The 24,519-nt window shown below is 41.3% G+C and overlaps 1 protein-coding gene and 2 pseudogenes across 1 annotated transcript in view; 2 read left to right on the forward strand and 1 right to left on the reverse strand.

Annotated features, from left to right (window-relative positions):
* LOC139010990 (zinc finger protein 709-like) overlaps positions 1-13,970 on the forward strand; it is a 29,732-nt gene extending 15,762 nt beyond the window's left edge. Inside the window, 4 exon segments of the mRNA XM_070416132.1 lie at positions 1,623-1,749; positions 1,955-2,006; positions 10,237-11,554; positions 11,556-13,970. Of these exon segments, the coding sequence (XP_070272233.1) occupies positions 1,623-1,749; positions 1,955-2,006; positions 10,237-11,554; positions 11,556-11,729 (1,671 nt within the window). The 3' untranslated portion in view covers positions 11,730-13,970.
* LOC139010993 (small ribosomal subunit protein uS17-like) lies at positions 1,718-23,272 on the forward strand (annotated as a pseudogene).
* LOC139011936 (U2 spliceosomal RNA) lies at positions 5,616-5,788 on the reverse strand (annotated as a pseudogene).
* Positions 23,273-24,519: the final 1,247 nt, after the last annotated feature.

A 24,519-nucleotide genomic window follows, 5' to 3' on the forward strand; every position in this document is an offset into this window, starting at 1 on the left:
TATGCTGTACTTTATATCCCATGACTATTTTATAACTACAAACTGTACTACATAATCCTTTACATTTTTCACAAAGTTCCTCTTCTGCCTCCTCTCTGACAATAATCAGTCTGTTCTCTGTATGTCTTTTTTCGTTAGCTTGTTTATATTATTCTTTAGATTCCACATAGAAGTGAAATCATATGCTATTTATCTTTCTCTGTCTGACTTGTTTCACTTAACATAATACCATTCTAGGTCTGTCCATGCTGTCGCAAATGATAAGATTTATTCTTTTTTATGGCCATTTATTCACATTTTAAATCTTTTTTTCCTTCTTAACGAATACCCTTTAATCTATAATAATAAAAGCATAATATGTAAATCTACCAAACGTCCGAACGACCATCCGGACAACCTTCTGAACGAAGCCGGGGCTGTGAGGGCTGAGGTGGCAGCTGGGGCGACTGCCAGGGCTGAGGAAGCCTGGGCTGTGAGGGCCTACCCTTGCATGAATTTTGTGCATCAGGCCTCTAGTATTTCTTATAATACTGGTTTTGGTGGTGATGAACTCCTTTAGCTTTTTCTTGTCTGAGAAGCTCTTTATCTGTCCTGCGATTCTAAATGATAGCTTTACTGGGTAGAGTAATTGGTCCTTGCTTTTCATCACTTTGAATATTTTGTGCCAATCCCATCTGTTGAGAAATCAACTGACAGTCTTATGGGTGCTCCCTTGTAGGCAACTAACTGCTTTTCTCTTGCTGGTTTTTTTTTTTTAAGTATACTTTTATTGATTTCAGAGAGGAAGGGAGTGGGGAGGGAGAGAGGGAGGGTTGGAGGGAGAGAGAGAGAGATAGAGAGAGAGCGAGAAACATCAATGATGAGAGAGGCCACCTCCTGCACGCCCGCTACTGGGGATCAAGCCTGCAACCCAGGCATATGCCTTGACTGGAATTGAACCTGGGACCCTTCAGTCCACAGGCTGACGCTCTACCCACTGAGCCAAACCAGCTAGGGCTGTCATGCATTTTAATTCTACATAATTGTCTCAATTGATGAAAACGCAATAACTGCCACGCACAGGAAAGCAAAGTTAAAGTGAGCTATGTCTGTTCTTCCAATGGAGGACTTTAAGGCAGTATGTGTGACCTGCTAGGCTTTGTTAAAAATTGAAATTCCACAAGCCTCTTGGACTCTTTGGTTTTGGTAATGGGAGTAGAAGAAAAACTTTCCAGTTCTTCTACTGAAACCTCATGCAGATATGACCTTGTTTTATGGAGTCCTATAAATAGTGAATAAAAAAAGATGAATTTTTTCACAAGGTATTGATGGTCTGAAAATGATAATATTTGTTTAATTTGTATAGCATTTTTGTAATTTCCCCAAAGTATTTGAGCCCCTGCCATTTAAAAAATATGTAATGTGGTTACAGTAAAAATACGTTGATAATTTCCATGTGTTTATGATGGTGTTAAATGTATAAGGAAGTGAGTGTGGGATAGAGAGTAAATTTTTGATGATAGAGTCATAGATGAGGTGTTTGGAAATGGGAGAATCATACATAACCTTCCTATAAATGGAATCTGAGTGTTCAGTGCTGTCAGTCTCACTCATCGTAATGGACATATATTGGGGTGTTTTAGGACTCGGTGGCCTTTGAAGATGTGGCTGTGAACTTCACCCAGGAGGAGTGGGCCTTACTGAATCCTTCACAGAAAAAGCTCCACAGAGATGTGATGAGGGAAACCTTCAGGAACTTGGCCTTCTTAGGTAAGGATGGTGACTTTCCTTCACTTTTTCAATTAGAGAACAAGTGTTTCTTACCCATCAACATTGTCCTAAGATGGTAATGTGAGAAAGGAGGACATTGGTAAATAAACTGAGCATGGTCACAGCTCATCATAGAAATAGAATCTACTAATTTTTGTATAATTTCTAATACGTTGAAACCAATTTTCTGGGTCTGCTTCTTTAGGTAAAAAATGGGAAGATCATGACATTGAAGAAAACCAGGGAAGAAAACAAAAGTGAGTCACACAACAGAAAGCACTGCCTCACATAAGAAACCTGTTATGCTACAAAATTTTCCAAAGAAGCAACCAAAGCAACCCTTGCTTCAAATTTAGTCTTAAAAAATTAAATTACTTTCTTATATATGACATAAATACTAAGTGTTTGCAAACTAGTTTACATGGAAACAGCATTAATAAATCCTATACATGAATATCACTTTTTTTCTATATTTTAAGTTTAACTATAGTTGGTATACATACTATATTTGTTATATTAGTTTTGGGTGACAATATAGTAATTTAACATTTTTATACCTTATAACACAATCTCCCCACTAATTCTAGTAATTATCTTCCACTATTAAATTTATCACCCTATTCCTGACTTTACTTTTTTCACTTATTCTCCCTACTCCCTCCCCTCTGATAATCATCCCTTTGATCTCTGTTTCTATGAGTCTGTTTAGATTTTCTTTACCTGTTTTGTTTTTATAGATTCCACATATAAGTGAAACCATACAGTATTTGTCTTTCTCTGTCTGACTTGTTTCACTCAGCATAATAGCCTTTAGGTTTATCTATGGTGTTGCAAATGGCAAGATTCATTTTTTTAAATAGCTAAGTAATATTCTATTCTATATATATATTACTTATACACATACACACACACACACACATATAAAACCTATCTTGACTATATATACATATATATATACTAGAGGCCCGGTGCACAAAAATTTGTGCACTCGGTGGGTGGGGGGGTCCCTCAGCCTGGCCTGCGCCCATTTGCAGTCCAGGACCCCTTGGGGGATGTCCACCTGTTGACTTAGGCCCACTCCCTGGGGGATCAGGCCTAAGCTTGCAGTCAGACATCCTTCTGGCAGCCAGGGAGCCCTCAGGGGATGTCCGACTAAAGGCTTAGGCCCCCAAGGGATCAGGCTTAAACGGTTAGTTGGATATTCTTAGTGCTGCCACTGAGGTGGGAGAGGCTCCTGCCACCACCTCTGCGCTGGCCAGCCATGAGCCAGCTTCTGGCTGAGTGGCACTCCCCATAAGGAAGTGCACTGACCACCAGGGGGCAGCTCCTGCATTGAGCGTCTGCCCCCTGGTGGCAAGTGCGCATCATAGCAACCGGCCATTCTGCCGTTCAGTCAATTTGCATATTAGCCTTTTATTATTATTATATAGGATGCGCCTATTTCCCCCCTTTTGCCCCCTCTACCCAGCTCTTGCCCCCCATTTCTCTCTGGCCATCACCATACTGTTGTCTGTGTCCATGGGTTGTGCATATATTTTCTTTGGCTAATCCCTTCTTTAAATTCACTTCTTTAAATTTTTATTTTCAGATAAGTGCTTATAACTGCACTATTATATATTTTCTTTTTTTAAATATATATTTTATTGATTTTTTTACAGAGAGGAAGGGAGAGGGAGAGGGATAGCGAGTTAGAAACATTGATGAGAGAGAAACATCAATTCAGCTGCCTCTTGCACGCCCCCTACTGGGGATGTGCCCGAAACCCAGGTACATGCCCTTGACCGGAATCGAACTTGGGACCCTTGAGTCCGCAGGCCGACACTCTATCCGCTGAGCCAAACCAGCTAGGGCTATATATTTTCTATTATATCATTTAGAATTAAGATATTTTTTAATTGAACCCCTGTAAATTTTAGCACATTTTAATAAATTATGCTAGAAGCAATTAGGAGGTTTTTCATGTAATGCAGATACATTTCAATTAATATTTTATTAATTTTTAATTTTTTAATTTGAAATAATCTCAAACATGTAAAAAAAACTATAAAATACTACAGCATATTATTCACCCAATTTCTTAGGTATTAATAATTTAAACATAACCATTATACAACTAACAAAATTTGGAATATATTTTTCTTATAATCTCTTTAATGTTACTTAATCCATTTACTTTGTTTTTGTTAATCTTCACCCAAGGATATTTTTCCATTGAATTTTAGAGAGAGCGAAGAGAAAGGGAGAGACACATTGATTGGTTGCCTCCTGCACATGCTCTGATAGGAACTGGGGATCAAGCCAGCAACTGAGGTACGTGCCCTTGACTAGAATCTAACCTGGGACCCTTCAGTCCATGGGCTAATGCTCTATCCGCTGAGCAAAACAGGCTGCAGCTTAATTCATTTACTTTTAATCTGTATGTGTCTTTATATTTAAAGTGGGTTTTGTTTTTGATTCACCTTCTTTTAATTGGTGCACTTATGCCACTGACTTTAAGAGTGCTTACTGATAGAGTTACTGCCATATCTGGCGGCTTCTGGGGCTTCCGTGGCCTGCCAGCGGCCCGGGACTGGATCCGATGACAGGTAGCAGGCAGGCGGCTTCTGGGGCTTCTGGAGCAGGCCTGCCTGCAGCCCAGGACCGGATCCGATGACAGGCGGCTTCTGGGGCTTCCGGGGCCTGCCTGCCTGCAGCCTGGGACTGGATCCAATGACGGGAGGCAGGCAGGTGGCTTCTGGGGTTGCCCACAGGGGTCTGGATGGTGGCTCATGCTGGTGGCTCGTGCTGTCCCGCCCTGCCTGAAGTATGCAAATTAGCCGCCACCTTTGTTGGCAGTTAATTTGCATATCTTGCTGATTATCCAATGGGGGGCATAGCCAATTACCATGTTTGTTTATTATTAGATAGGATACACTGAGTGGCCAGATTATTATGACCACCCCATCAGTACTTTGTTGGGCCACCTTTTGCTTTCAATACTGTGGTGATTCTTGGCATTGATTCCACAAGATGTTGAAAGGTGATGCGAGGAATCTGACACCATGCCTGATAAATAGCACTGTCCAGTTCTGTGAGATTTGATGGTTGTGGAACCAGCTGCCTGATGGCTCTTTTAACTTAGTCCCACAAATGCTCAATTGGATTGAGATCTGGTGATTGTGGGGGCCACCTAAGCAAGGTAAAGTCTCCCTCATGTTCTTGAAACCACTCCTGCACAATATGAGCACCGTGGCATGGCGCATTGTCTTGTTGGAAGAAGCCATCTCCATTGGGATACACCATCAACATGATAGGATGAACTTGATCAGCAACGATACTTAGGTATGTTGTGCTATTCAGACGCTTATAATGATCTGCCCCTCTAGCAACTTCAGTGGGAAATTATAGCTAATTTGCCTACAAATGTCAGGTGGTCATAATAATCTGGCCACTGTGTGTGTGTGTGTGCGCACACACACATATAAAACCTATCTTGGCTATATAAATAATGCTGCAATAAATTATAGGGGTGTATATATACCTTTTCAAAGTAGTGGTTTTGTTTCATTTGGATAAATACCTAGAAGTGGAATTTATCCATACTGTTTTCCATAGTGGCTGCATGCACCAGTTTCCAAACCCACCAACAGTGCACAAGAGTTCTGTTTTCTCTACATCCTTGCCAACCCATGTTATTTGTTCATTTTTTTATAATAGCCATTCTGACTAGTGCGAGATGGTATCTCATTGTGGTTTTGATATGCATTTCCTTGTCGATTAATGATGTTGAGCATCTTTTCATATGTCTATTGGCTATTTCTATGTCTTTTTTTGTAGAGATGTCCTCTGCACCCCCCCCCCCCCCCCTTTTATTTTTTTGGTCCCTGAAGGAGTGCACTGTTCCTGAAGATACTGCAATAGCATGGACAGAGCAAGCTCCTAGTCCATCTCCCTGTTCTAAAAATCCATTTGATATGTACTCAAATAGAGTCTGTATCAAATGTTAAACTGACAAGAGCAGATCTCTATACTAGATATTAGCCAAAGGCTGAGAAGCAATCTCTGCCCAATTTTTTAATCAGACAATTGATTTTTTTGTTAGTGAGTTATATGAGTCCCTTATGTTTTGGATATCAATCTAATTGGGTATGTTATTTTTGAATATTCAGTAGGTTGTTTTTTGTTTATTTTGTTGACGGTTTTCTTCACTGTGCAGAAGCTTTTTAGTTTGAGGAAGTCCCATTTGTTTACTTTTCATTTGTTTCACTTATTTGAGGGGATATAGCCATAAAGATGTTACTCAGACTGATGTCAAATAATTTACTACCTATGTTTTCTTCTAGGAGTTTTATTATTTCAGGCCTTAAATTTAAGTCTTTAATTGATTTTTATTTTTGTATCTGGTCTAAGAGAGGGGTCTGGTTTCTTTTTTTTTTTTTGCATGTATCCAGTTTTCCAACACCATTTGTTAAAGAGACTGTTGTTAATCTATTCTGTAGTCTTGCCTCCTTTGTCATAGATTAGGTGACCATAGAATCTAGAGATTATTTCTGGGCTCTATTCTGTTACATTGATCTATGTGCCTGTTTTTACACCAGTACCATGCCAATTTGATTTCTATAGCCTTGTAATGTAGTTTCAAATCAGGGAGTGTGAGAATTCCAGCTTGATATTCCTGGTCTTTTTTGGTTCCATATATATTTTTGGATTGTTTGATCTAGTTCTGAGAAAAATGTCATTGGTATTTTGATAGGGATTGCATTGAATCTGTAGATTGCTTTGGGTAATATGGTCATTTTAATATAATCCTTCAGATCTATGAGCACAGTATATGCTTCTATTTATTTCTATCCTCTAACATTTCTTTCTTCAATGTCTTATAATTTTTTGAGTACAGTAATTTTACCTCCTTTGTTAAATTTATTCCTAGGTATTTTTTTTTTTATCTATTTGTAAATGTGATTGCTTTCTTAATTTCTTCTTCTGATGATTTGATTTGCTATTAGTATATAGGAATGTGACAAATTTCTGTGTATTTTACTGTTCTATTTAATTATTTTTTCTATTTTTGTGGAGTCTTTAGGGTTTTATACATATATCATCTGCAAATAGTGATAATTTTACTTATTCTTTTTCAATTGTGGATGCCTTTTATTTGTTTTTCTTGTCTGACTGATTGCTGAGGCTTAGGACTTCTGATACTATATTGCATAATAGTGGTGAGAGCGGGCATCCTTGTCTTATTCCTGATCTTAGAGGAAAAGCCTTTAGTTTTTCACCATGGAGTATGATGTTAGCTGTGGACTTGTGATGTTTAGCCTTTACCAAGTTGAGGTAAGTTCTTTCTATACCCACTTCGTTTAGAATTTTTATCATAAGTAGATACTGATTTTGTCAATTGCTTTTTTTTTCATCTATTGAGATAATGATATGGTTTTTTTCCCTTGGTTTTATTGATGTGATGAACCACATTGTTTTACACATGGTGAACCTCCATTGCAGGAGTAATACCCACCTGATAATGTATATAATCCTTTTAATGTATTGTTGAATTTGGTTTGTTAGTATTTTGTTGAGAATGTTGGCATCTATATTCATCTAGGGATATTGGCCTATAATTCTTTGTTTTGTAGTGTCTATTTGGTTTTGGTATTGTAGTGATAATGACTTCATAGAAGAGGAAGGAAGAGGGATAGGGAGTTAGAAACATCAGTGAGAATTTGGAAGCATTCCTTCCTCTTCAATTTTTTGGGGGTAGTTTGAGGATAATTACTAATTCTTCTTTAAAATGTTTGGGAGAGCCCTAGCTGGTTTGGCTCAATGGATAGAACGTTGGCCTGCGGACTGAGGGGTCCCGGGTTCGATTCTGGTCAAGGGCACATGCCTGGGTTGCGGGCTCGATCCCCAGCGGGGGGCGTGCAGGAGGCGGCCAATCAGTGATTCTCATCATGATGTTTCTATATCTCTCTTCTCCCTTCCTCTCTCTGAAATCAATAAAAAGTTATTAAAAAAAAATAAATAAATAAATTAAATAAAATGTTTGGGAGAGCCCGCCTGGTATGGCTCAGTAATTGAGCATCAACCTATGAGCCAGGAGGTTGATTCCCATGTCTTGGTTAGGGTCTCTTGGCTTCATGTTGTTTGGAACTCTGTTTCCTGGATCTGAATATCTGTTTCCTTTCCTAGGTTAGGAAAGTTTTTGCCATTGTTTCTACAAGTATTCTTTTTGCCCCTTTCTTCTTCTTCTGAAATACCTATAATGCGAATATTAGGGTTCTTGATGCTATCCCAGAACTCTCTTGATATTATCCTTATTTAAAAAAAAATTTTTTTAAATTTTGTTGTTTTGATTAGGTAATTTCCACTATTTTGTTTTCCAGGTTGGTACTCTATTGTTCTGTATTAACTAATCTGTTGTCAATTCCTTGTAATGTATACTTCATTTTGGTTATTGTATTCCTTATCTCTGCTTGGTTCTTTTTTAAAATATGTATTTTATTGATTTTTCACGGAGAGGAAGGAAGAGGGATAGGGAGTTAGAAACATCAATGAGAGAGAAACATTGATTAGCTGCCTCCTGCACATCTCCTACTGGGGATGTGCCCGCAACCAAGGTACATGCCATTGACTGGAATCAAACCTGGGACCTTTCAGTCTGCAGGCTGACGCTCTATCCACCAAGCCAAACCGGAAAGGACTCTGCTTGGTTCTTTATTACCTTTTCTGTCTCTTTTTTGAAGTGCTATCGAAGTTCCTCTATTCTACTCAGAAGTTTATTAAGCATCCTTATGACCATTTCATTGAATTCTTTATTAGGCAAATTATCTCCATTTCATTAGGACTTTTGTCTGGAATTTTATTGTTGCTCCTTCATTTGGGCCATATTCTTTTGTCTTCCCATTTTAGTTGACTCTCTGTGTTTGTTCCTGAGTGGGGTATAATATCTATCTCTCCTAGTCTTAAAAATTGGTCTCTATGTAGACTGTGTGTCAGATAATTTTTGCCGGTTTTAGTTGAGGTGGGTGCATATACTGCCTGGTGTCACCTGGCCTGAAAGAGTGGGTTCCAGGTGGGACAGCCTTGTGTGTGCGTGCTGCCTTTCCCTTCTAATCCTGGTGGGGCTTCTTTTTGTGCTCTTGGCTTAATCTTTTGCTTTATTGTCTGTTATTAGCAGGGTGTGACGGGTCTGCTTTATATGATTGTGTCTCCCCACCAGCTTCCCCCCTCTCCAGGTTGAGTAAGCCTGCTGTGTGCACACAGCTCCACTTTGCTAGTTTTGCTCCCTCTCTAGGCATTACAACTCCTTGTGCACTCAGCTGTGCCCCACTCATTCTACATGGCTAGCCATACGTGTGTGCCCTGTTGCTCTAATTGTCCTCTGTCAAAGCAGGGTTTGGGCAGGGCCACTATGCAGGCCTGCATTTCAATGCCCTGCTAGCTCTGGGTGGAGGAGCCTTGCATATGCGCACAGTCATTTGTCATGAATTCTGTACCCAGTCTTGGTGGGGTATCCCTGCACGTGCACCCCACTCACTCTCTGCAAGTGGCAACCCTGCATGTGGATATTGCCAAGTTTTGCTAGCTCTGACTTCTCTCAGACAGGGCAGTCTCACGTGCATGCGCAGCTGCACCCACTATCTCTGCACTTCTCTCAGACAGGGCAGTCCCACATGCATGCGCAGCTGCACCCACTATCTCTGCACTTTCTCTGGAGGGGCAGTCCTGCATGTGGGCACTGCAGCATTTTGCTAGCTCCACACTTTCTGCAGGAGAGGTAGCCCTATGTGAGCACACAGTAGTGCCCCACTATCTTTGCACTTTCTCAGGACAGGGTAGTCCTGCAGGCAAGTATCACTGCACTCTCTCCTGGTGGGGGAGCCCTGCTTGTACATGCAGTAAAGTGGGTGTACAAAGCAGCACCTTCCTGTACTTGCTGAATCAATTTCCCCAGTGGGAGGATCCCCTTGTATGTAAGCTATGGTGCCCTCCTGTTTCTGCTGGATCTAGCTCTCGGAAGGGCAGCTTGAGGACATGCTACAGCACCCTGCAGGTTGGCCAGAAAACCTGGATGGCTCTCTCACCCACTATCCACATGTTGAGGAAACATCTAGTGATGCTCACCAGTTGCTTTGGTTCTGGGTTGTGCCCTCAGCTCCAGTGGTTTCCAACTTTCTCTCTTGCTTGTTGTGCAGAAGTAGTTCAGTTGACTCACAGTTGTCTCTCAGGAGGAATCGCTGCTCAAAATATAGGTGTACATTCGGTGTATTGGGAGGGGTTGAGTTCAGCAGCAAACTTGAATGTCATCTTAAACCTGCCTCTGAATATCACTGTATTGATAATAGCAAGGGTGAAGCTGTCTCCAGAGCTTTCAGTGTATTGAATTTCAAACAGTGTACACACAAGGCAGAAAATCTATGTTTTTGCTATTAGTCATAAAAATATTCAAATATTCCACTAATATTAAATTCAGTAACTAAAAATCATTAATAATTTGCTTGTTTTTTACAGAAGTCTTATGTTAGAAAAACTCGGTGAAGGGGAAAATGGTAGTCAATGTGGAGAAAACTTCAGCCTTAGTCCAAACCTCAGTCTAAACAAGAAAACACTTTCTGGACTGAAACCATGCATATACAATGCATGTGGGAACGTCTTCATGCATCATTCATCCCATAATAGGCATGTCAGATGTCATGCTGGACACAAGCCCTCTGAGTATCGGAAATATAAAGAAAAGCCATATAAATGTAACATATGTGGGAAAGCCTTCAGTTATCTTCAGTGTTTGGAAAATCATAAAGGAACTCACAATGGAGAAAAAACCTGTGAAAGTAAGGAATGTGGGAAAACCTTTAGTTCTTCAACTTCATTTCACATTTGTGAGAGAAAGCACCCTGGAGAGAAGCCTTATCAGTGTAGACTCAGTGGAAAAGCCCTCAGAAATTATCCAAGTTTTCAAAGCCATAAAAGAAGGCATACTAAAGAAAAACTACATGAATGTAAAATATGTAGTAAAGCATTCAAATATTTCAGCAATCTTCAAATACATGAAAGAACACACACTGCAGAAAAGCCCTATGAATGTAAGGAATGTGGAAAGGCTTTCAGATCTTGCAGTTCTTTACTACCACACAAATGGGCTCACACAGGAGAGAAACCCTATGTATGTAAGGAATGTGGAAAAGCATTCAGATATCCTAGGTCCTTGCAAACACATGAAAGGTCTCACACTGGAGAGAAACCCTATGAGTGTAAAACATGTAGTAAAGCATTCAGCGATATCAGTTATCTTCGAAAACATGAAAAAACTCACAGTGCTGAGAAACCCTATGAATGTAAGAATTGTGGAAAAGCCTTCAGATCTCCCCGTTACTTAAAATCACATGAAAAGATTCACACAGGAGAGGAACCTTATGAATGTAAGGAATGTGGAAAAGTCTTCAAATCTTTTAGTTATTTACAAACACACCAAATTTCTCACCCTGGATGCAAACGCTATGAATGTAAGGAATGTGGAAAAATCTTCAACTATTACAGTTCCTTACGAATACATGAAATATCTCACACTGGAGAGAAGCGCTATGCATGTACAAAATGTGGTAAAGCACTCAAGTACCTGAGTAATCTTCGAATACATGAAAGAAGTCACACTGCAGAGAAACACTATGAATGTAAAGAATGTGGAAAGGTCTTCAAATCTTACCGCTCTGTACAAGCACATGAAAGAACTCACACAGGAGAGAAACCTTATGTATGTAAACATTGTGGTAAAGCCTACGTTTCTCACAAATCCCTTCAAAGACACATGAAAATACATCCTTGCAATAACACCTTATCAATGTAAGGAATGTGGGAAAGCATTCACTCGCCTTAGTTTGTATCAAAGATATGAAAGATTTCAAACTGGAGAGAAACCCTATGAATGTAAGCAATGTGGTAAAACCTACACAGAACACAATTTCTCTCCAGATGGGAATAAACTCATACTAGACAAAAACCTATGAATGTAAGGAATATGGAAAAGCCTTTGTTTGTAACGTACCCCTTTGAAAATCACGGATCGTGAGTGCACAGTGGAGAGAAACCATATACAGTCAAACGTTGGTTCTCAAATGTCTTCCATCTTGAACAATTCAGTTCTCAACCAAGTTATTCACAGAAAAATGTATTGCTTGTTGCCCTGGCCAGTGTGTTTAAGTGGTTAGAGCCATTGGCCCACACACCAAAGGGTCGTGGGTTCCATCCCTGGCCCTGGTTAGGGCACATGCACAGGGCAACCAGTCAGCATCTCATATGGATGTTTCTATTTCTCCCTTCCCTCCCCTCCCACGTCCCTCCATCCCTTCCACTTTCTCTAAAATATCAATGGAGAACTAGATTTCAACAATATCAAATATACAGGGTGTCCCAAAAACATGTATCCGTACTTTAACAGGTGATAGCTCAGTTGATGTTTCTTTTCAGCCAGACTAAGCTTTGAATAAAGTAAATATATCCTAAAATGCTACTGGAAGTTCTACTAGAAGTTTGAAAATGCAATTGAAGTACAAACACTGCTTTTATAATTATTCAAAGTATGTATACATTTTTTTTGGGGGGGGGGTCATTTAACAGCTGATAACTCAATTTTCACTCCTTTTCAGTTTTAAGTGATTTGAAATAATGAGTAAAACCAGATTAAGCTTTGAACAAATAAAATTTATCCACTAGACTTTATGTTTACAGTACAAAACCAGCAACACAAATTGAGGGCACACAAATACTGAACAAAATGATTCTTGATGTTTGCGATTCCATTGCTTCACATTATCAGCAATGTCGGTCATTAGTTTGAAAAACAGGCGTTGACAAAAGTACTCATTTCTGTAGATTCTCTTACATTTTGAAAATGAACTGTATATTGAAAACTAACTTTATAATCATTCAAAGTCTATAGATTTTGGGGAGACCCTATCTATATCTCTAGATACAGATGTAGATATAAATTATGTGTATATATATACACATACAATAAATATATGTATATTTCAAATACAAATTTGAAAACAAAACAAAAAGGCAGTTTGGTGTAACTTGGGATTTTCCTAGTGACCTTGTGACAGTTCCTGGGTATCTATAGTCCATTATATGCATTCTTCCTTCCTTACTCCCTTTTTGGGGATGATGGGTATAAGAGCCTTTTTCCATTTTCCTTACAAAGGAGTATGTTACAATTATGTAAAGTTTGTGAAAGAATATATTGTGTGAATTATTTTCCATATTTTGTCCTTTGCTTTTTATTTTTCTCTTGACTGGCATATGTTGAATACATTTTTATTTAAAAAGAGAGACCCGAGCCAAACCGGTTTGGCTCAGTGGATAGAGCGTTGGCCTGCGGACTGAGAGGTCCTGGGTTCGATTCCGGTCAAGGGCATGTACCTTGGTTGCGGGCACATCCCCAGTAGAAGGTGTGCAGGAGGCAGCTGGTCGATGTTTCTCTCTCATCGATGTTTCCAACTCTCTATCCCTCTCCCTTCCTCTCTGTAAAAAATCAATAAAATATATTTAAATTGTTAAAAAAAAAAAAAGACCCGTGATAATGGACAAAATCTCTAGAGTTGGAGATATGCCTTCTATGGGTAACATTAAGAACTAGATTTTCCAGAATTTATTTCCACTATGATTCCATAGTAGAATTTACCAGTAACCTCACTTGCATGAGACTTGGAAGGCAGAAGCAAAGACAGCATAAGATATTGGAGAGCCACCATACAGGGGGAGAGACAGATAACCAGCTATGATACACCATTTCCTAGCTAAAATTTTAGAATCTTTTTCCTTCCCATCAAGAGTATCTTCTAAACTACCAATTGTTTGATTTTTATTTTCTTAGAGGTGTAGTTTTCCCTACACCTGTTTCAACCTTTCATCTTGTATTCTGTGATTTCCCCCTTTTCTGGGTTATGTCCGTATAAACTCTAATTGGTATAGGAAACAGCTTTATGCTGTTAATTGTGTTAGTATGTTTTCCTGATTCACCATGCTATCTACATTGGTGCAGTAAAAAAATGATATGGGTGCTTGTTTCTCTGTGGCATGTGCAGTGGTTACCTTGACCCAGTCCTTCCATGTAAGAATCTGCACCTTCCTCCTGTCAGGAAGACTGGGTGTTTTCTGTTACTTGAAGCTGGGTGTAACCCCTCAGTATGTTTTCAGTCATGTTTGAATTTTTGTGATTAATGAATAAAAAAAATTTTTTTAAAGTATGTGCATTTTTTGTCAAATATTTGTGAATTTTCAAACTGCATTTTTCTCAGTCACATAAGTTCAGGTGTATTTTTTCTAAGACAAATTTTAAAAAAATGCTTTGGAATAACATTGGTTAATATGTTTCTGGTGTATAAATTAAAAATACATCATCTATATATTTCATTTTGTAGGCAAATCTTTTTTACTTTTTTATGGGTACAATTTTTGTCTCTAATTTGTTTTTCCTAATATAAAAAACATAAGTCATGGTTTTCTCATTACCTCTTTCTGTGTGACCCACAGGATCGCACCTGTAGCCAAAAAGAAATGTAGTCCTCACATCAGTTAGAATGGCTATTATCAATATGACAAGAAATAACGTGTTGGAGAGGATGTGAGGAAAAGGTAACCTCTGCAAACTGCTGGTGGAACTGTAAATTGGTGCAGCTACTATGGAAAACAAAAAAATTTTCCTCAAAAAATTTAGATACCATATGACCCAGCGATCCCTGTTTTGAGTATCTCCTGGAAAATTTTGAAAACATTTATTTGTAAAGATATATGTGCCCCTGTGTTCATTACAGCATTATTGGCTACGCAATAGCCAAGACATGGAAACAACCTAAATGTCTTTCGACAGATGATGATAATGAAGATGTGAACATGTATAAATGGAATACTACTCAGCCATGATAAGATTAAATAATGACATGTGACAGCATAGATGGATCTTGAGAGTATGCTAAGTGAAATAGGACAGAAGGCCAAGTACTGTGTCATTTCACTTTTATGTAGGATTATAAAACAAAAAGCAGCAAATGAATAAACTAAGCAAACTAAACAAATGCGTAGATCTAACAGAATAGTGGTTACCAGAGTGGGAGGAAGATGGGGGAGTATAAAGAGAGTAAAAGGTATCAAGTATATGATTATAGGAGACTAGCCTTCTAGTGGTGAGTACATAATAGGTTATACAGATGTATTATAAAGTTGTACACCTGACTTATGTAATGTTATTATCCAATATTACCAAGTAGATTTAATTTAAAAAGGGAAGTGTAATGAATTCTAACAAGAATGATCATAAACCATGAATGACTGTCCGGTGTAATAGTAACAGGGTACCCAAAAGGACTTTTAATAAGATTTTGGCTTGTGTTAGATGATTTGATTGCTATGCAAGGAAGCAAGACCTTTTTCTGTATTGAATGCTGAGGTAACCTTTATTCTACCATTGGTGGTAATTGTTTTCTAGGAGGTAAAACCAGTGCAGTCAAGTGCAAGTTAATTTATAAGGATCTCCAGTCAGTGACATTAGAAAGGAGAGAGACTATTGGTCATTGTTATGATTTGGAAATATTTCTTTAGAGATATGAGCACAAAATAGGCCTACAAATGATCCACAAACCCTGTTGCCTATTTCACTATTCACAGGTTTTTATTCACATGCTAGACTTCCAGCACATATGACATTGTGGGAAATGAGTAATGCCTACAACTTTTTATAAAGAGCAAAGAAATTAAACTTAAGAAATGTGTTTACTGCCGAAACCGGTTTGGCTCAGTGGATAGAGCGTCGGCCTTCGGACTGAAAGGTCCCGGGTTCGATTCCGGTCAAGGGCATGTACCTGGGTTGTGGGCACATCCCCAGTGGGAGATGTGCAGGAGGCAGCTGATCGATGTTTCTCTCTCATCAATGTTTCTAACTCTCTATCCCTCTCCCTCTCTGTGAAAAATCAATAAAATATATTTTAAAAAATGTGTTTACTAAAAAATTACATATTGAAGGGGTTTTGTTCAAATGGGCACCACAACTGTTCTTTTGTGTTCTATCTTATGATGGCAGCATTACTTGCTATAAATTTGGGAAAACTTACAAACTAAAATGTTATGTACATGTGTATTTAATTTACTATACGTATGATAGAAAGTGAATGACACATTGGGTTTTATATGCTAGAAGAATGTTAAAATCTCCTGTATCTAGATTTTATATGTTCATTTCTTTTCCCCAATGTGGAATACTTATTAGGAAGAATCGAATGACTGTGGATAAAGGACACTGGCTAAAACAAGTTTTTCTTGTAGCCCTATCTTAATTGGAAAAATACCCTCTAGAGCAGTGATTCTCAACCTTCCTAATGCCATGACCCTTTAATACAGTTCCTCATGTTGTGGTGACACCCAACCATAAAATTATTTTCATTGCTACTTCATAACTGTAAGTTTGCTACTGTAAATATATAATTATGCATGTGTTTTCCGATGGTCTTAGGCGACCCCTGTGAAAGGGTCGTTCGACCCCCAAAGGGGTCGCGACCCACAGGTTAAGAACCACTGCTCTAGAGTGAGATGAGAAGGCTCCCAGAATCTGTCTTTTAGGTGTTTTTTAAAAAATATATATATTTTTTATTCCAGAGAGGAAGGGAGAGGGAGAGAGAGATAAAAACATCCTAAATAATAAAAGCCTAATACTCTAAGTGTCTGGTTGTCTGATCATCCATTCTACCAATCAAAGCATCATATGCTAATGATACACTAAGGCTGCTCAACCACTTGCTATGACGTGCACTGACCACCAGGGGCAGACACTCCAGTAGGTTAGCTTGCTGCTGGGGTCTGGCTGATCAGGACTATGCAAGATGGGCCAGACGCCCTGGAGTCCTCCCACGGTTCCTCCCCGGCTGGCCAACCTCTTGCATCCCTTCCTGGCCCCGATCATGCACCTATGGGGTCCCTCAGCCTTGCCTGTGCCCTCTTGCAATCCGGGACCCCTCAGGATGTTGGAGAGCTGGTTTCATCCCGATCCCACTCAATGCAGGAGCTGCCCCCTGATGGTCAGTGTGCTCCCACAGGGAGAGCACTGATCAGTCAGAAGCCGAGCTCATGGTTAGTGAGTGCAACGACCATGGTGGGAGCTTCTCCCACTTCCACGGAAGCACTAAAGATGTCCAACTGCTGATGGCTTAGACCCACTCCCTGTCAGTCGGACATCCCCTGAGGGCTCCAGACTGCGAGAGGGCGCAGGCCAGGCTGAGGGACCTACGTGAGTGCACGAATTTTGTGCACCAGGCCTCTAGTCAATGATAAGTGAGAATCCTTGATTGGCTGCCTCTTGCAGGCTCCACACTGGTGATTGAGCCTGCAAACTGGGCATGTGCCCTTACCTGGAATCAAACGGTGGCCTTCTGGTTCAGAAGTCAATGCTCAACCACTGAGGCACACTGGCCAGACTTCTATTTTCAATGAGATCCCTTAGACCTTTGGATACATTGTGGTTCTGAAACATAAAGGAGAATCCCAAGTGGGATCTGCTTGGTGATATTCTCAGTCATGTGCATCTTTTAGAAAATTTTATTGCCATGTTTGGACCATTTTCAGCTTCTTATTACCTAACTCAAGCCCACTCTGTGCCTGCTTACTTAGAAACATCTTTAGAAATCCATGCTTATCCCAGTGTGTATAATTTCTTCAAGGCAACACCAGGCCTTGTGTGCTGAGAGGGTGACGGAAGCAGATGCAGAATCTGTATCATGGACACATTCCCCTTGGTCACAACAATCCCAGCTGTAGTCTCTTTATCAGATCTGCTTGATTGCTTATTCACATAACATTTGATAATTGACTGACTTTGAATGAGGAAACAAATGGTTTAAGAATTTGTCAAAATAAGTCACTCAATTATTATCTATTCCCCGTACCTATTGACCCATAAAATGCTTTAGTAGCCTTTTCTGCATCGAAAAGTCTCTAAATCACCTATGGTGGACATTGCCTTAGGCAGTGGTTCTCAAACTTGGCTGCTCATTAGAATCACCTGGGAATCTTTTTAAAATCCTGATTTCTGGGCCTCATCCTCTGGAAATTCTGTTTCTTTGTTATGGGGTGGGGGCCACAACATTAGTAACAAAGAAACAGAATTTCCGGAGGATGAGGCCCAGAAATCAGGATTTTAAAAAGATTCCCAGGTGATTCTAATGTGCAGCCAAGCTTGAGAACCACTGGCCTAAGGCATTCTTTATCAGAAACTGTTCTCAGCTAGTGATGCACACCAAGCATCCCCTGCTGAAACGTACAGAATCCTTTTTGAATGGAGGTCCTCCCAGGGCCTGAGTTGGTGATCCTCCACAGCCAGCTTCCTGTTTTGTCTTGGATCATGAATACAGGTCCCCTCAGGCTTTCTAAGCTAATGCCTTCTCTTTGAACAGATGTTACAGAACGGAGACAAAAATGATTTCTCTGGTATAACTCATATACAAGAGGAAGTGTGTTTTCTTCTGTGATTAATGCAGTCCATTCTATAGAAGAGGTCGTCTTTCTAAACACATTGGGAGTCACTTGGGAACACATGAATGACCAGGGACTTCATACTTTTATAGACAGAATGTTGTAACCAAATGTGATGGAGCCCACTGCAGACATGATGCATTCTGTCCCTAGTTCGAACAGGTCATCCCTGATCAAAGACTGGATAGAAGAATCAGATTAGTCAGTCAAATTCCAGGCAATTGTGTCAGCACTAGCCAATTCCCTGGTGAAGAATTTAATTGTTGTGCTCATGTTACTGATCTTTTGGCCAGGACAATGATCTACCTATCTCAATAGCAACTCCTTCTCTAAGGTTGTCCCATTGGCATAAAGAACTCTGGGAAGATCTCTTGCCCCATAATTCCCTAATACAAATCAAGGTCACTCTTTAATTCTGCACATATTCAACCTCAATCTGCACAGGCTCATTTTATTGGTCAAGACAATAAATTGACTTGAATTTCTGAGACACATACCAACACCTCAGACCTGATAGTATCAACTGTGGCCCTGTGGTGTCTTGAAATATGAAACTATGGACCTCTAACCAGAGGTCTAGGTAAAATTTGAGGGACTTTCCTCCTCTGCTATGGCTAACGTGGTGACTGATCAATGAACCTGATATGAAAATACCACACCATTAATAATATAGTCGATGTATTCCAGGCCGCGGAGGGGTCCCTACAGTAGGTGTCAAATAGACTTTGTAGGATCCCTCATGCTTAGCTAATTGCTATGATCAGACCATGGTAGAAACTCATATATAAAAATTACTAATGCTGTCATGCACTGAAGTGAAAATGCAAGGAGGCACCAAGACACAGTAGGTATTATTATTAACTCATTTACCAAAATTTAAAAACAACACTGAGGTCTTGAAAAAAGTACTTAATGGAACTAGTACATCTCTAATGACTCTAGGGTACAACCCTCATAGGATGGCCTACTGCAGTGGTTCTCAGCCTTCCTAATGCCGGGACCCTTTAATATAGTTCCTCATGTGGTGACCCCCAACCATAAAATTATTTTCGTTGCTACTTCATAGCAGTAATTTTACTACTGTGAGGAATCATAACGTAAATATCTGATATGCTATATGTGTTTTCCGATGGTCGTGACCCACAGGTTGAGAGCCGCTGGCCTACTGGCTTACTTAGAAAACTGTGCCTCCCTTTTACAGAGACCTTCCTGTTGATTGCTGAGCTGCTCCTATTTTTATAGAAAGGGTAATAGTGACAGGTACACAGGAATCTGAAGTACTCACTCTTGGGAATGGTGGGAGAAGACAGAATGGTGTAACCTGTAAGGAGGAAGGAAGAGATAGTAAAGAAGGTAGAGAGAGAGATGGTCAATGAAAAAGCAACTTGGCCATTAGAGAGAGATGGCTGTACCACCAGAGCTTGGATACATTAAAAGACAAGAGTGCTCACCTGGCAGACACAAAATCCACTCCCAGCCAAAGGGGCAAAAAGCTTGCTCAAACCACTCTGAAATGTGAGACCCTAATGAGAATCTGAACTTCAATCAGAAGCCTGCTGCTGCAGAGCCTACTCAGTCAGGAGAAGGAGTCCCCACCTCCTCCCCACATACAGCCCTTCATTACTGATGTAGACACTGACATCACAGAAGCTGGGGAGAAACCCCCCAAGTGCTTGGGTTGGGGACCTCATTAGCTCAAAGATGGCAGGGAGAAGGTGCCTTTGTCAGGCTTTGTGTATATTGGTCCATGTTCTTTGGAGCTTGGAGGTGAGCTGGGTAGTAGAGGCAGTAGGCACTTCCTTTACTAAGGACTGGGACTTAGAATTCTAGAGAGTTCTGAAACCTCAGAATACTCACTGCTGGGGCTGGTGGCCTAGATCTGGTGGCTATAACACAGGTAGAAGGAGATAGTGTGAAGAGGGAAAAATGAAAAAGGAGAATGTGAGACCTGAGATTCTAAACAAGATGGCAGCTTCTTATTGATAAAGCAATTGTGTTGGACCAAGGTAGGTGAGGGTTCCAGGTTGGTGTCACCACAGTTCAGCTGGCCTAGATCCCAGGGACAGCCACTCCCTGTCCAGCCACAGTACCATGGAGTCAGAGTTATGGGTGTAGACAGTGTTGACTCCTTTGGCTGTCCCATTTTTCTCAGGCCTGGGGTGCGTGGTTGAGGGAGATGATAACAAATGGAATACCTAGGGGCGGGTCCTAAGACCCTTGGGGTCAAGACAGAAATGGGTCAGATGAAATGAGGAGGCTGAGAAACCATACTTAGATGCTCTAAGTACACTGATTTCCAGCCATGCTGGGACTGTGAACAGAGTCAATTTGTAGGAGAATTCTTATTAAATTGGAGAAACCTTTATCCGCACAACATGGGGACAAGAAACTTGTGAAGAGCTGGAATTTAAGATTAAAGGAAGTGAATCCCAGCTGATGTGGCTCAGTGGTTGAGCATAAACCCAGGAACCAAGAGTTCCTGGTTTTGATTTCCGGTCAGGGCACATGCCAGGGGGCTTGATCCTCAGTGTGGGGTGTGCAGGAGGCAGCCGATCAATGATTCTCTTTCATCATTGATGTTTCTATCTCTCTCATCCCTCTCCATTCTTCTCTGAAATCAATATATATATCGATATATTTATATATCTCGGTATATATATAAAATTTTAGAGGCCCAGTGCATGACATTTGTGCACTGGCGGGGGGGGGGGTGGATCCCTCAGCCTGGCCTGCACCCTCTTGCAGTCCGCAACCCGTCAGGGGATGTCTGCCTAGTGGGCCTAAGCTGGAGGTGGACATCCCCCGAGGAGTCCTTAGCACTGCTTCGGAGGGAGCACACTGACCATCTTTTTGGCTGAGTGGGGCTCCCCCTGTGGGAGTGTACTGACCACCCTGGTGGTCAGTGCGCATCATAGTGACTGGTCATTCCACCGTTGGGTCGATTTGCATATTAGGGTTTTAATATATATATATATATATATATATATATAGAGAGAGAGAGAGAGAGAGAGAGAGAGAGAAACCTTGTTTTAATGATAATTGTTTTTTAAAAAGAAAAATTTGATGTCAGGCTGGATGTGAAGAAGCAGCCATCATTAGAAAGAGCAGGGGGCAATGTCACTGTTACAGCCTTTTCAGTTGGAATCTGTAGCTATGAAAATATTACATATGCATATCCCTCCACCAGCAGTTCTATCCCTGGGCTACTCTCTCAGCTAAGGATTATCTTAATGTTAAGAGCTGAGTTGTGTGTCCCCAATTCACACATTGATGTCTAAAAAGCTCATTACCTCAAAATGTGCCTGTATTCTAATTGATGGTCTTTAAGAAAATAATTAAGGTTAAGTGACTTATTGGTGTGGGTCCTAATCCACTATGACTGGCGTTCTTATAAGAAGAGGTCAGGTTGCTTTCTTTTTTCTAGTGGCTGTGAAGATGGAGGACATTCCGACTGAGCATGCCCATCAAAAGCAGCTGAACATCTTTCACAATAAAAAGAGGGGCCCTGCTTGGTGTGGCTTAGTTGGTTGAGCATCGAAAGGTCGCCAGTTTGTTTCCCAGTCAGGGCAAATGCCCTGGTTGCGGGCTCGATCCCTGGTCAGGGGTGTGAGGGAGGCAGCAGGTGAGGAAGGCAGCAGCTCTCTCTCTTCCCCCTCTCCCTCTCTCTTTAAAATCAATAAAAACTTAATTTTATTTAAAAATATTTTTAAAAGAGGGTACTGCTTGGAGAAACTGGCAAAGAGAAGCTACCACCAAACTACAAGGATCCAGGCTTCAAGACATTCAAGAGGCCACTGAGGGCACCGACATTGACAAGAACTGCCTTTTTACTGGCAGTGCCTCCACTGAGGGTGCATCTTGTCTGGCGTGATGACCAAGATGTGGAGGATCATTGTCACCCCGGAGACCACCTGCACCACATCCAAAAGTACAGCTGCTGTGAGAAGTGCCACAGAGCATGTCAGTGCATCTGTCCCCCTTCAGAGATGTCCAGAGTGGTGACATTGTCACGGTCGATGAGTGGCAGCCCCAGAGCAAGACCACGCATTTCAGCGTGCTCAAGGTCACCAAAGCTGCTGGCACCAAGAAGCATTTCCAGAAGTTCTGAGACTGGATAACTGCCCATGCCCTCCAAAAAATAAAGGTATTTTCTCAGTTAAAAATAAAAACAAAACAAAACAAAACAAACAGACAAAAAAAAAACACTCAAACAAAAGAGGTGAGGTCACACAGAAGCACAGAGGAAACAGATGAACACAAAGATAAAAGATGGTCATCTACAAGCCAAGGAGGGGGCCTCAGGAGGAACCAATCCTGCCCACATTCTGATCTCAAACTTCTAGTTGCCAGAATTGTGAGAAAATGTGTTGTTTATACCACATAACATGGCACTATGTCATGGCAGCCCGAGTAAACTAATGCCATCTATCAGAACCCACTTGGGTTTTTTTTTAAGATTTCATGTGCCCTTGACCAGAATTGAACCCAGGACCCTTTGGTACACAGGTGGACGCTCTATCCACTGAGCCGAACTGGCTAGGGCTATCAGAAACCACTTAGATGATCCCAATAAAAGAATGGACACAGCAACTGAATTGAATAATGTCGTGGTCCCACTGCATTGAAGGACTGCATCACTGTGGCAAATGACCTCCCTTACCAAAGATCATGAAGACAAGTGAGGCCCCAGCTCCTCGACAGGGAGGAGGGGAGTCCCAGTGGTGCATTCTGTAGAGCACAAATTGCATACACCTGTAGAATAGATTAATCCTATCCCCTCTTTTTCTGTATAAACCCTCCTACTAAGTGTGATGATGTGTAAAACTTGGAGAAGTGTTGGTGGGACAGTGAGGCTGACTACTACCCAGGATACCTGGGGCAGGCGATTCAAACCGTGAAAACAGCAGCAAAATGCAAGATGTTCATGGCCTCATGTAAATTCCAACAATATACAGATTTCTCTAACACTGTATTTCAAAAAATATGTACACACTGATTTTCTATCCTTTCATATATCTGGTAGTGGAAAGAATGGAGGCCCAGACTCCTTTGAGAGTGGGGCAGTGGGACACTAGTGGGAAAGCCTGGGAGGGCCCCCCAAAAGTCTCCAGATTTGAGTCCAGGTTCTGGACCCGCCCAGGTCATCTTGGGATCCTGGGTGTACAGACACTTCAGTGCCCACTCTCACCTCTCACCAGCTCTGACTGTTGGTGACCTGATGCACCTGCCCTGTCCAAGAATATCAAGAATTTGAACCCATCTACCAGCTCCTCCATAATCTCTCAGAAAAACAGTGCTCGGTATCCAGGCCAGGACATATCAGGGCCTGGATGGCAGCACCACAGGGGGGAACCTCACCATACATTTTCCTCCCCTGATCAGGCACAGAGAGGCATCTGCATAGACCTCCTGCCATGAAGAGAACAAAATGACACCTTTAAGGGCCCAAAATTACCAGTGTGTAGGGAAACTCGCGGTCCCTCAACACTTCTTTTTTTTTTGTAATACTAGTATGTTTTTATTGAGAGAGAGAAAGGAAGGGAAACATTGATCGGCTGCCTCTTGCACACCCACCACTGTAGGGGGATCAAGCCCACAACATAGGCATGTGCCCTGACCGGGAATCAAACCAGTGACCTCTCGGGGCATGAACTGAACCACACCAGCCAGGACCCAGCACTCACTTTTTATCCTGACAGACAGGGCCTTGGGTATACACTTAACAGACACATCAGGCTTCCAATACTCAACAACTTGCTTCTGCCCAGAAAAGCCCCCTCCCTGCCTGCCTTTCCCTCCACTCCAAAACACTCACAGGAAAGGGCAGGGAATGTGCAGCTGCCCTGTGTCACCTGAGCATACGCCCCGCCAAATGCCAAGTTGCACCGGAAGTAAAAGGTGAGCCAGCGTCTTCAGCGATCAACACCATTTATCGGCTTTCCAGAATCCACAGCCTCAGAAGGTCAGGAGAGAACTGGAGAACATCCTTCTCTCTCCGCTGTCTCCAGTCAAGTGAGCTGCCCAGGGCCTTGTCTCTAGAATGTGGGTACCTGGATACCAGAGCTCTAACTTCTGTTTTGTTCTGTCACCAAGGAAGTGAGGTCACTTGGTCAAGATTACATTACGTGAGCCTCTCCCTTCAATCAGAACCACTCAAAGCTCCCCCTGGCTGTTGACTGCTCACCCCCACCCGTGTCATCTCTGTCACTGTACATAGATATCCTACACAGCTCTTCCCATCGCTCCCAGGAATGTAACCAAGGCTCGACCTTTAGGAGA

Source organism: Myotis yumanensis, unplaced genomic scaffold, assembly GCF_028538775.1.
Source record: "Myotis yumanensis isolate MYYU_CA2020_CCGP unplaced genomic scaffold, mMyoYum1.0.hap1 SCAF_5, whole genome shotgun sequence".
In the NCBI taxonomy this organism is placed as follows: domain Eukaryota; kingdom Metazoa; phylum Chordata; class Mammalia; order Chiroptera; family Vespertilionidae; genus Myotis; species Myotis yumanensis.